Source organism: Gigantopelta aegis, chromosome 10 (assembly GCF_016097555.1).
Source record: "Gigantopelta aegis isolate Gae_Host chromosome 10, Gae_host_genome, whole genome shotgun sequence".
Classification (NCBI taxonomy): Eukaryota; Metazoa; Mollusca; class Gastropoda; order Neomphalida; family Peltospiridae; genus Gigantopelta; species Gigantopelta aegis.
Window position 1 is genome coordinate 80,667,683 of NC_054708.1, and position 12,352 is coordinate 80,680,034.

The following is a 12,352-nucleotide window of genomic DNA, read 5'->3' on the forward strand; positions in this document are numbered from 1 at the left end:
CGAATGTGTACGGTACGTTAAATCCTATGACCTGACCTGACCTAACTCCAGATAACACTGTCAACTATTTAGCAGGTGCTATCTATTTTTAACACGTGACAGTATCAATACATGTTGTTTGATTATCATCGCCTCATCAAATGTGTTTTAATAGTGTACAACGCGTATTTTTCATCCTTTTTTGCGCTTCAAACATTATTATTAATGTGGTTGTTTGCGACTCTTTCTTGACTGTCACGGGTACTAAGCTTAGCTTGAATAATGAACGGGTGTATTTATCAGGTATGAATCAGGCCTGGGTACACTATGGCGCGGATTTCGGTAATGGCGACTACGTTAAATCTAGACCGACCCTTATCCGGAACCTCGACAATATCCGTAAAGCGGGAGGCAACTCCATGCGTAAGTGTTTTTCTGTATAATTTATAAAATGTGTTTATTGTCTTCCGTTTACACAATTAAAAATAATTGGAATAATATTAAAATATTGGCAATTTAGTGTCTGTGTTAGAAAGAAAGAAAGAAAGAAAGAAAGAAATGTTTTATTTAATGACGCACTCAACACATTTTATTTACGGTCATATGGCGTCAGACACATGGTTTAAGGACCACACAGATTTTGAGAGGAAACCCGCTGTCGCCACTACATGGGCTACTCTTTCCGATTAGCAGCAAGGGATCTTTTATTTGCGCTTCCCACAGGCAGAAAAGCACAAACCATGGCCTTTGTTGAACCAGTTATGAATCACTGGACGGTGCAAGTGGTTTACACCTACCCATTGAGCCATACGGAGCACTCGCTCAGGGTTTGGAGTCGGTATTTGGATTAAAATCCCATGCCTCGACTGGGATCCGAACCCAGTACCTACCAGCCTGTAGACCGATGGCCTAACCACGACGCCACCGAGGCCGGTCTGTGTTAGAAATACTGGTTCGCAAAACAGGATTGGACATGAATAATAAAAAAATATCGTTGACGTTAACGGGTTCAGTTTATTTTATTTATTTATTTTTAAAATTGTTTGCTATAAATCTTGCAATTTATTTATTAAACATTTTAACTGATTTGCAATATTCATTAAACATTGGCGTTGAAAGTAGGGATGCAGAGGGAACATTCCCCACCAAGCCTGAACGTTATTCATAGCTCCCCTAGCCTAGATAGGCCTGTCAGTGGCGGATCCAGAAAATCCATATCGGGGGCCCCAAGTTGGGAATGACATGGCAGAAGGCCACAATCGTTCGCGAAGGGATTCCTAGGATTCTTCGACGTACAAAATTAAAAAATAAACTAAAAATATAACTGTCGTAAAATTTAGGGGGAGGGGCTACCCCCAATACCTTTGAAAGGTGAAGCAATATATTACTGACCACATTAGTTTCTGGCATCCCGCGACACCTATATTAAAGTATTATTAATTTCATCCCTCTGCATCCCTACTTTCAACGTAGCCTAGTGGTAAAGCATTCGCTTGATACGCAGTCGGTTTGAGATTGATCCCTGTCAGTGGGCCCATTGGGCTATTTCTTGTTCCAGCCAGTGTACCACGACAGATATATCAAAGACCGTGGTATGTGCTGTCCTGTCTGCGGGATGGTGCATATAAAAAATCCCTTGCTATACTAATGTAGCGGGTTTCCTCGCTGAGACTATATGTAAAAATTACCAAATGTTTGACATCCAATAGCCAATTATTAATAAATCAATGTGCTCTTGTGGTGTCGTTAAACAAAACAAACTTTAAAGTTTAGTTATTTATTTAAAACTTTGGTTACATCCTATTTCTATTTATTAAACTACTGACTGTAGCTTCCAAGGTATGTACCCTGTTTGATCACATAATTTTGAGCTGATTGCTATAAACAACAAGGCGGTCAGAAATATGCTGGATTTGTCAAAAATTTTAATTTAAGGAAAATATTTAAATAGTGTGTAAATTAACGGTAATGAGAGGAAACAATTTTATAGTGAAAAAATAACTGTGGCCAGCGATTTAAATATTGCGAGTGAGTGAAAGTTTTTACACGTGCGTATATACCACGAAGGTTTCACGCACGCCTGTCACGGGCTTAATCTTTGACTTTCGCCAGTGATTAAGTTCGGGCCAGGAGGGGGGAGGGGTAAGTTTGAGGTAGGCAGAATTTGGAAAAAAAAATTTAGTGGTCGGTGAAAAGACCTAAGTCCTAAAATCCTAACGACATTCTACACTTCCACACATGTCTGGACTAAGAATTTAAATCAAACGAATTTTTGACTGCTCGGCCTAAAAGGTTTTAAGGTGATTTGAGCAGTTGATTGGCCACCAAAGTAAAGTGCGTTGGACTATTTATTAAAAAAATAAACATAAGAATTTTGAGCCGCGGCCGAAATTTTTTAAAGTCCAACTAAGCCCAAAAAACGAGGACTCATGGCGAAGTGATGGTCTGTTCAGGCCTGAAGTTGGGGAGTCCTTCAGTCAACATGGCGATGTTTCTGTTGATGGCTCCTGGATAGATGTCCCGCAGTACCATCTTCAAGATGCGGTGGATGGTTGCGTTGGGCATCGATGGCATCAGGAGTCCCTGCCTGTACAGTCCGTCCTGCTGTGCCGTCACGTAGAGTTGGTCCGAGTGAAGGGCTCCTTGTAACTGGTACTTCCCTTGTCCAGTTGGAAGTTGGCGCCAATGATCTTCTCTCCAAGGGCCCTTGATTAGAGCGCTATCGGTAGTCGCCGTAGACTGCTCCTCGGTATTTAGCTGGCAGCTTGTCGCAGACGAGAGTCCAATCGGGTTGGTCGGATGTCTTTGGTATGGTGGCCGCAGACACCTTCCTCCTCTTGGACTCCCGCTGGACCGCCGCTGGAACCGCAACAACTTCCGGAGGCGCTGATGAGCTGGCTGGGGGGGGGGGGGGGGTCACTAATGACCACATGTCCCGTCTCCATCTGCGTTAGTACGTCTACAGGAGGGACCGCCACTGTCAGTGGAGCTGACAGCTTTGCCCCCCCCCCCCCCCCCGTGCCGCTCCTGGCGAGTGCTTCGGTCGAGTAGCTGGGGGCGACAACGCAGAATGAACCGCTCCCGGTGGTTTAGCCACCGGGCTTGGATCACCCTGCACCGCCCCTGTCGGTCTCGTCCTCCGTTTCGGAACAGGAGGGGCCGCCCCTGGCGGTTGAGCCGCCAAGTTAGGTCCCCACTGGGTAGTCTTAGGTCGGCTCCTCCGTCTTCTGCTAGGTGAGCGTCGCTTCTTGTCCACGCCGTAGATTAGCATGACAGTCGATGAGTCGCTGTCGTGTTGTATGCGATACTTGGACAAAGGCCCAAGCGTACGCAACACAGCCCCTAGTGTGAGGGGGGGGGGGGGGGGGGGGGGTTGGATAGAAATCACCACGTTCTCGGAATACAACCGCATCGTTCAGTTCTCCTTTTAAATATTGCACGTTTATTTATTGTATTTATAAAATTGTTTCATATTTATCAAACAGCTTCATGATGAATCCCATCAACGTTTGTTGTATTTTTTAAACTTTTGTTATTGGTTTATTGTAACCTGTTGTATACTTTGTTAAACAGTTTCTTCTCTTTTTAAAAAAACCCAGTTTGTTGGATTTATATTTTAAAAATTAATTTGTTTATGTAATTTCATTTTATTTATTTCATTTTGTTTGTGTGGTTTAGGAATTTGGCTTCACGTCGATGGGTTGTCGACGCCAATGTTTGACGCCAACGGCTACGTCACCGGTTTGGATAAGTACATCATCGACGACCTAAAGGACTTTCTGCATGAAGCACGCATACGCAACATTATCATCAATATCGTTCTGTGGAATTTTGCACGTGCCCCAAGTAAACATTTGTGTTTTCAGCCAGCCATAGTACATGCTCCCAGTATTGCGACTGAAGCATTTTAGTCATAATACTGGATTCCGATTATATTTCAATTTGAACATTACGCAAATAGTTAGGTTAGAGTTAGGGTTAATTTTAGACTTAAAATAAACATTCTAGTCTAACGTCTTGGAGGTAACGAACGGCAAAAAATATTGCCAGCTAGACGGGTGTAATCATCATTATTTTCATCATCAACTACATTTTTTAACTACACTACTTTCCTTCACATAAACTCGAGTCTGACTGTATACAAACAAAACAGCATCACAACACCAGAATTGCAAACAGACACATCACCACCATCATCACCATCACCATCACCACCACCACCACCACCATCATCATCATCACCATCACCACCACCGCCACCACCACCACCACCGCCACCACCACCACCAGCATCACCACCACCATCACCACCATCACCATTACCAGCACCACCATCACCACCATCATCACCACCACCACCACCACCACCACCACCACCATCACCAGAACTACTATCACTAAAATTAGAAACTTTTTTTCTTTTGTAGCAGCCCTAAATTTCTGTTAATTTTGTCTCGTAGAATTTAAAATTTAAAGGGACTATCCTGAGTGTATAGCCACGACCACCACCACCATCATCACCATCACCATCACCACCACGACGACGACCACCACCACCACCATCATCACCATCACCACCACTATCACCACCACCATCACCATCACCACCACCACCACCACCACCATCATCACCAGAACTACTATCACTAAAATTATAAACCTTTTTCTTTTGTAGCAGCCCTAAATTTCTGTTAATTTTGTCTCGTAGAATTTAAAATTTAAAGGAACTATCCTGAGTGTATAGCCATTGTAAGATGTTTGCGAGAACATAGCTTTGTTGGCGACTACTATTTCATAAGTAGTTAAATACACTTTCTTGTTTAGAATACCTGTGTCTGTATATCGAATGTGTTTACGGTCGTATACTAATATTTCGAGCACTTTACTTACTTTATTCGTGATATATGTTTTTTCGTTCGTTCGAAATTATTGGGAGATAAAATCCGGTTTGGGGTACTGCAAGCATTAGGACAACAACAAACACCTTCTAAATACAGACACTGATATTTTAAATAAGAAACTGTATTTAATTTGTATATTACGTAATCGAAAAGGCTGTGTTGGTCGGAAACATTTTGCAATGGTTTTGTAAACTCAGGACTGTCCCTTTAATATATGTATTTAACATTTTAAAGTAATTGGATTTATTTAGTTTCATTTTACTTAGTTTGTAATAAATCGCACACACTATACGATATTTCATCCATCATTTCTTCCATAGATCCGTTTTTCCATAGATATTTTAAACACCAGTCTGTCCTGCAGATATCCATCTTTCTATTCATACATACATACATACACGAACGCACGCACGCACGCACGCACGCATACATACATACATACATACATAATACCCACCTATACTATTCACCAAACCATCCATCCACCCATAATATCCATCTATCCACCTATTAATAATATCCGTCCATCCATCCACCCACCCATAATATCCATCCATCCATCCATCCATAATATCCGCCCATCCACCCACCCACTCATAATATCCACCCATCTACCCACCCATCCATCCATCCATCCATTAGCCCACCCACCCACGCATCCATCCATCCACCCATCCATCCTTCCACCCACCCACTCATAATATCCATCCATCCATCCATAATATCCGCCCATCCACCCACCCACTCATAATATCCATCCATCTACCCACCCATCAATCCATCCATCCATTAGCCCACCCACCCACGCATCCATCCATCCATCCATCCACCCATCCATCCTTCCACCCACCCACTCATAATATCCATCCATCCATTCATTAGCCCACCCAACTCCATCTGTCCGTTCATCCCTCTGTCCGCGTGCTCACGTGTTATGTTACTCTGTTTTAAGCTGGTTTGACACCCAATAGCCGATGTATTTTTCGTGCTGGGATGTCGTTAAACATTCTTTTATTCATTCTGTTTTAGGCTGGCGTCTGCACGGCCTGGTGTACAACTCGAGTAAGCTGGAGTCCTACATACACAACGCTCTGCGGCCAATGGTGCTGGCCTTGAAGGACGAGCCCGCCCTTGGGATCTGGGAAATCATGAACGAGCCTGAAGGCTGCGTGGCAATAGGTTAGAGCCACTTCCGTTAAACAAGGGGCGGGACATAGCCAAGTTGATCTAAAGCACACTGATTTATTGATTATCTAACCCAGTGTCAAAAGTGTTTGTCTGATGCGCGATCGATTAAGGATCATTGAATCCTTGTCGGTGGGCCCATTGGGCTATTTCTCGTTCCAACCAGCGTTTCACAACTGAATTTTAACAAATACTGTGTTATATATACAATCCTGTATGTGGGGTGAGGTGTATAAAAGACTCCTTGTTGCTAATCGAAAAGACTATCCCATGGAACGGTGCCGGCAGCTGTTTTTCTGTCTGTTTGGCTGAACTTATTGTCAGTGACACAAGGAGTGCGATGCAGCTCAGTGGAAGAGCGCTCGCTTTAAATATGATAGGTCGTAAGATCGACCTTTGTCGGTGGATACAATGTGTTTTAGATTCACACTGCTGACACAAAGACCGAGAGGGTTAAGTAGAATTATATCTCATTAATAACGAATAAACTGCATGTTTTAACTGATGATGATTCTATATCTTCCCGATAAGTAATTTTAATTATTTTTCCAGGACGACGTTCCAGCAACCCGTGTTTGGACACGACGACCCTACACGTGTACGACTTCGCCGACTGGACATTGAGCAGCATCCCCCTGGAACTGTTATTGGTGTTCGCCGGACGGCAAATCAGCGCCATACACACGGCTGACAACAAAGTATGTCGTTATCTCAAAGTTGCGATCTCGTTTCCACCCCTGCATCCCTTTTCTTACTTTACTATACTCAAAGCAACTAGTTCGAACAGGTGTAGTAGTGCCTATCTTTCACCATACAAGTGTCCTCAATATTTGTAACCACAGGAATGAGATATAAACCAATCATATAGCAATTTTAATTTAAGATCTGTGTCCACATAAGCCACAGGCGGATATAAGGGGCTGGATCAGAGGAACCTGTCCCCCTAAAAACATTTAAGTGCCAATTTTTAAAAACAATTTGTTTACAAGTTTCATTTCACAAATGCAAAACGTCTATCAACTGGGATGCCCGTTTCACGTTTTTATCCATGTGCCCATTTGCTCTAGATACACTCCGGAAAGTATTTCTCGGTCAGCCATTGTAAGAACTAAATTTACGTCACGTTTTTACCCCTCGCTTTACCCGTCCAGAAGCAAATAATCGGCAATCGGTGCTTCGGTCAGTGGTTTGTATTTTGATGCTAAGCGCAGACAACCTCATTCACGACGACCTGGGCCCGTTCCACCCACGAAGCGATCTTAGCCCTAAGATTACCTTAGGCGCATAGCTACCCTATGCGATTAAGTTGATCTTAGGGCTAAGATCGCTTCGTGGAACGGGGTCCTGATCAGGAATCCCATTCGCTCAACAAAACAGTACGCTACCTGAAATGCATATAATGCTATTGTTTGTTCGAATTCGAGGTATTTCACACCGCAGTGTCATGATGCATCTCTTTAATGCTATACCAGTGTGTTTCGGGTCTAAGACGCTATAGTCGCACGAATGTTCACCTACTAAAGGCACTAGTTAAATGAGCAGATCAGGTTAGGTCAGAGGGTTTTACGAACACATTCAGAGCAAGGTGTTGTAGAGCACGCCTGTCATGGGCGCAGGTTCCGACTTTCGCTGGCTCCTTCGTCCAGGATAGGAAAAGGGTTTGGATGGGGTGGGGTGCGGTGGGTGCGGTTGGGTGGGAGAGGGGATCGCCCACGCTGTCATGTGCAATGGAGCACAAGCAGCCCGACCAGGATCGGTAGCGGGCTGGGTATAAGCCATTTTGCACACATTGTAAACAGCTAGCGTGAATCTGATGACCATGTTGTTGTTACAGGCCTTAGTGACGATTGGCGCGTGGACGTACAAGAGCGTGGCGACCAGTCTAGGTCGACGTAACTTCTACTCGGACCACTGTCTGGAAGGACTTACAAACGACTCGCAGGCTCACCTTGACCTCTACGAGATCCACACCTACGACACGCTGCACGTGTACCTGCCACACGACCCGTTTGTGGTAACGTAAACAGTTCGTCGTCGTAACATCGTGTCTCTACTCCGTTTTTGTCTACAGGCTGGTAGGTACTGGGTTCGGATCCCAGTCGAGGCATGGGATTTTTAATCCAGATACTGACTCCAAACCCTGAGTGAGTGCTTCACAAGGCTCAGTGGGTAGGTGTAAACCACTTACACCGACCAGTGATCCATAACTGATTCAACAAAGGCCATGGTTTGTGCTATCCTGCCTGTGGGAAGCGCAACTAAAAGATCCCTTGCTGCTAAACGGAAAGAGTAGCCCATGTAGTGGCGACAGTGGGTTTCCTCTAAAAATCTGTGTGGTCCTTAACCATATGTCTGGCGCCATATAACCGTAAATAAAATGTGTTGAGTGCGTCGTTAAATAAAACATTTCTTTCTACTCCGTTTTTGGTTCCATTCGACCGAATATAAACCTATTGATGACTAAAGTAGTATTAATACCAATTATTAAAAGTAATAGAACTTAGAGGCAACATTTCAATCCAGACAGTGTTACCTCTCAATAGATATTACTCAAAAACACAAAATGTCAGTTGGAAATTTCATTGACATCCCAGGTACCAAATGTCACTGGTGTAATAATAATATAATAGTTGAGGTAAATAAGTTAATAAATTGATAGGGTACTAGTATATGTCGTACTGACATGGTATTTGCACACATAACCACTGTCACAGACATCACATAACCACTGTCACATACATCACATAACCACTGTCACATACATCACATAATCACAGCTGAAGTTACATTCACTCCTTATGGATGTGCACCTATAACTTCAACCATTAGCGTGATGTAGCTCCGTGTCAGATTGTTCGTTTTCTCTATGTAGTTCAACTGTATACTTGTATTGCTTGCTGAACGGGAAGAAGCAAGAAAAGTAGCGTTAGTATTTAGCCGCACCTCGGCACGTTTTAAATCACGGAACTTCTGTGTCTATTTAATAGCTATCCTATACTAAAACTTATCATGTGTACAAGTGGAGCATAAGATTTGATTCGATATTTTTATACATCTCACTGACGCTTGTGTGTGTATTTTGGTGCACATAAATTAGAGGGTACCGATTATGGCATGACATCAACGAAAGAAATAACATTTTCTAAGGTACTATCCAGCGCTGGAGACAAATGAGTAGTGGATCCCAATGTTTTCACTGTTACCAGATTGTTTTATGTCGAGGACATAGCTTAATAGGGTTTTTTAAAAACATAATGTAGTAGAGTTGTGGAGGGGGTGGGGGTACACACGGACCATATGTAGCTCACGGCTTATACAAGTTTACATCATTGTACAACACAGTAACCATCGGTCGAGTTCGATTCCAGAATGATTCGTACATTGCGCCAGTTATTTCTTTTTGAGTGGAAAAAACTGAAATATATTATGTTCTCCAGCTTTTGCACCGATAAGCATTTATTATATATTTAGAAGTCCATTTTTTCTTCTCTGTTTAGGTTGAAAGTTCTATGTATAACCTTGACAAGCCTGTTATAATTGGAGAATTCAGTTCAAAGAGAGGCGGCGGCATGACGTCACCAACACAGTTCCTGTGGGGTTACTACCATGGTTACAGTGGCACGTGGTCTTGGTGTGCTTTGGACAACGATTCTGCTTCGGACAATATCACAGTTCAGGAACGCGGAATGCATTCACTGGATGGTCTAAACAACCAATCGGCCGGTGGAAGGGTCAACTTCATTGTCAACCATGATATTTCTATATGGGATTATCTGGCTTGTGCGCTTTGGACAGTGTTTCAGTTTCTTTGGAAATGTTTAGGTTGAGTTTTCAAGTGGACCCTAACTGCCATGCAGTTAAACATTAAAACTTTCCTTGGTGCCAATATATACAGACCAATTAGTCATTAATGTAAAACATAGAAAATATTGGTTTGCTTATTATGTATTATGTACAGTTTATCAGAGCACCTAATCATTCAAAGATTGCAGTGCATCGTGTTTTGTGCGTGTGTAGTAAATATCTTTAAATTGTACATACATGCAATCAACCCCGATATGTATCCAAAGTATTTCCATATCTGGTGAATCTGCGGGTGATTCTGCGAAGTAGACAGGCCTGGTGACTCTTTTGCTAGGGTCACCACCTGGTGAATAAACGTTCCAATGAACATTGTTATTTTTGTTTTGTTAGAATTGTTTTAGTCAAAATTAATGAACACAATATATATCTAGGTAACACAGTTTAAAAAGAAGCCTCGTAATTACTAAAATAATTTATTCATTTTTTTTTTTGAGTGTTAGCAATACTTTGGGGACAGGCTGGACAAAAGTGCCAATTGGTTTTATCAAAGACTCAAATCGGTGTGTAGATAAAACAAATTCTCAAGAACCAAATATCTGACCAATAGTTGGCTGTTGTGACGTCATAATTAAAAATCGTCTGTAATAGAAATTTCTTCACAAACGTTCAGCTTTTTTTTTCTATAAAGCTATTTTAATAGTTGATAATGTGTTTGTCCTCATGAAAAAGTAAAAGTGTATAGTACATTGGATATGAATGATCTTTGTGACGAGTGGACATGTCATACTGATCTAGATGTCACTAGTTTTTGAGGTTAACCCATTCAATATTTTCATAATTTGTGTTCACATTCTAGGTATTTTTAATGATATATTTAAATGTAATCTACAGCATATAGCTATTTGAAGTGTGGATAATTTCCTTACATTACTATTGTTGCTGACATACAAATAAAATAGTAACTATTATTGAAAGCTATAGAAAATATATGAATTATGTGTTTTGAGGATTCCCTAGCAGGTTGTAACTATTTTATAATTTTTCAGACATTTATATTATTAATCAACTTTATTATACAATGTATGCAACTTATATATTTGTTTTTAAATCAAAATAATTATGGTCTTCTACCACTGGTTCTTAAGACGATAAACACGGTATAAATGAGACATGAAATAGATTTTATGAAGAATGTTACATACTACTTGCGGATTCCGGTTTTGGCATGCAATTACCCACTCGTTGCCATATTCCAGAGAGTACTATGGAAGGGGCTATTGACCCACGGTGAAGACAAATTTACCATTGTGTTGTTGGTCTTCGTCTGAAAAAGTGGGCATGGAATACCTACTGTAATATCTTGAGAGGTTCACAGTACACTGAAGCTCTCTCAGAAACAGCTGGAATCACCAATTTTAGTCATGTATGATGGGCATGTCTGGCCCATGTTACACGCAACATGAACCAAACATACCCACCGAGTAACCATTTTGTGACAGAAATGTACATGTGTCTTCTGAACGTAAATATACATATGGCTAGAAGATTGAAATAAGAGTCTTTCAGGTAGTACTAAACCAAATAACTTCCGGCTGGGTCAAAGTTCGAGGTGCACCCAACTTTTGATAGAGAAGTGAACACCACAAGTCCTGTGATTGGTTATAAATGTGAGTGTGTTGGTTGTAAAAAATAATAGTTTCATCTGGGTAAAAAAAAATTGCAATTTTATTTCATCTAGTACCAATGTGTCAAGTAGCCTTGTGCTTGAAACATGTATGGGTTACCTGTAAAACAAGTACTCGAATTTTTTGCGAAACTAGGGTAGTCATAGACGCTACCCGTTATCTGAGAAACGAGCAGCTTGACCCCCATTTTCTTCTGATTCACTTTAAGTGTAAGGGGTGGTAGTATTTATATCCGTGGCGTTTATGTCGATTGATACGTTGCAGGTAGGAGTTTTAGCCACATATGTTACTATTGTCGTCTATGGGTTTTGATTTGGTATTATACACCCTTCAATAGTGCTTTAGTACTGAGATATATGCTAAAAAGTGACCTCACACCGTATACTCAATGTTTTGGACAAATCTGATATTTCACCTTACAACACCTTCTCACGTGCCCAAAGGACTATTAAAGGACGTTTTTCTAAGCATGTGAACACTACAATTACTGTTGGTGGTTGCCTGTACCTCTAAGAGTCACTGCCGTGTATTATATAATCTATAAAGCAAGAGATCCACAAAAGCTGAGTTATTCAGGAAACATGTCACCATAAAAAAATAATCATGACCCCCACCCCACCCCACGAAAATGAAGAGGGGAAAGTGGAATAATAAGTCAACTGAAAATCCATCGCAAATAGTGGATCACTCTTGCAGGAATTTGTAACCAGATCCATACCAGGAGATAAACTAAAAGCATCACCTGAAAGGTATTTCATTACAGCAACATATTTCTACATTTCAACCAAGCAGTTAGCA

The 12,352-nt window shown here is 41.6% G+C and overlaps 1 protein-coding gene across 1 annotated transcript; it reads left to right on the forward strand.

The window, feature by feature from the left end:
- Positions 1-140: 140 nt before the first annotated feature.
- On the forward strand, positions 141-10,236 carry LOC121383844 (mannan endo-1,4-beta-mannosidase-like). The gene is made up of 6 exons (XM_041513941.1): positions 141-402; positions 3,658-3,825; positions 5,910-6,059; positions 6,618-6,763; positions 7,900-8,079; positions 9,563-10,236. The coding sequence occupies exons 1-6, from the start codon at positions 141-143 to the stop codon at positions 9,890-9,892; spliced, it is 1,236 nt and encodes a 411-aa protein (XP_041369875.1). The 3' UTR covers positions 9,893-10,236.
- Positions 10,237-12,352: the final 2,116 nt, after the last annotated feature.

Coding starts and splice junctions, on each gene's coding strand:
- LOC121383844 (XM_041513941.1), top strand. CDS start 141: ATGTGTTTTAATAGTGTACAACGCGTATTTTTCATCCTTTTTTGCGCT. Junction 3,826..5,909: donor GAATTTTGCACGTGCCCCAA/GTAAACATTTGT, acceptor ATTCTGTTTTAG/GCTGGCGTCTGCACGGCCTG. Junction 8,080..9,562: donor TGCCACACGACCCGTTTGTG/GTAACGTAAACA, acceptor TTCTCTGTTTAG/GTTGAAAGTTCTATGTATAA.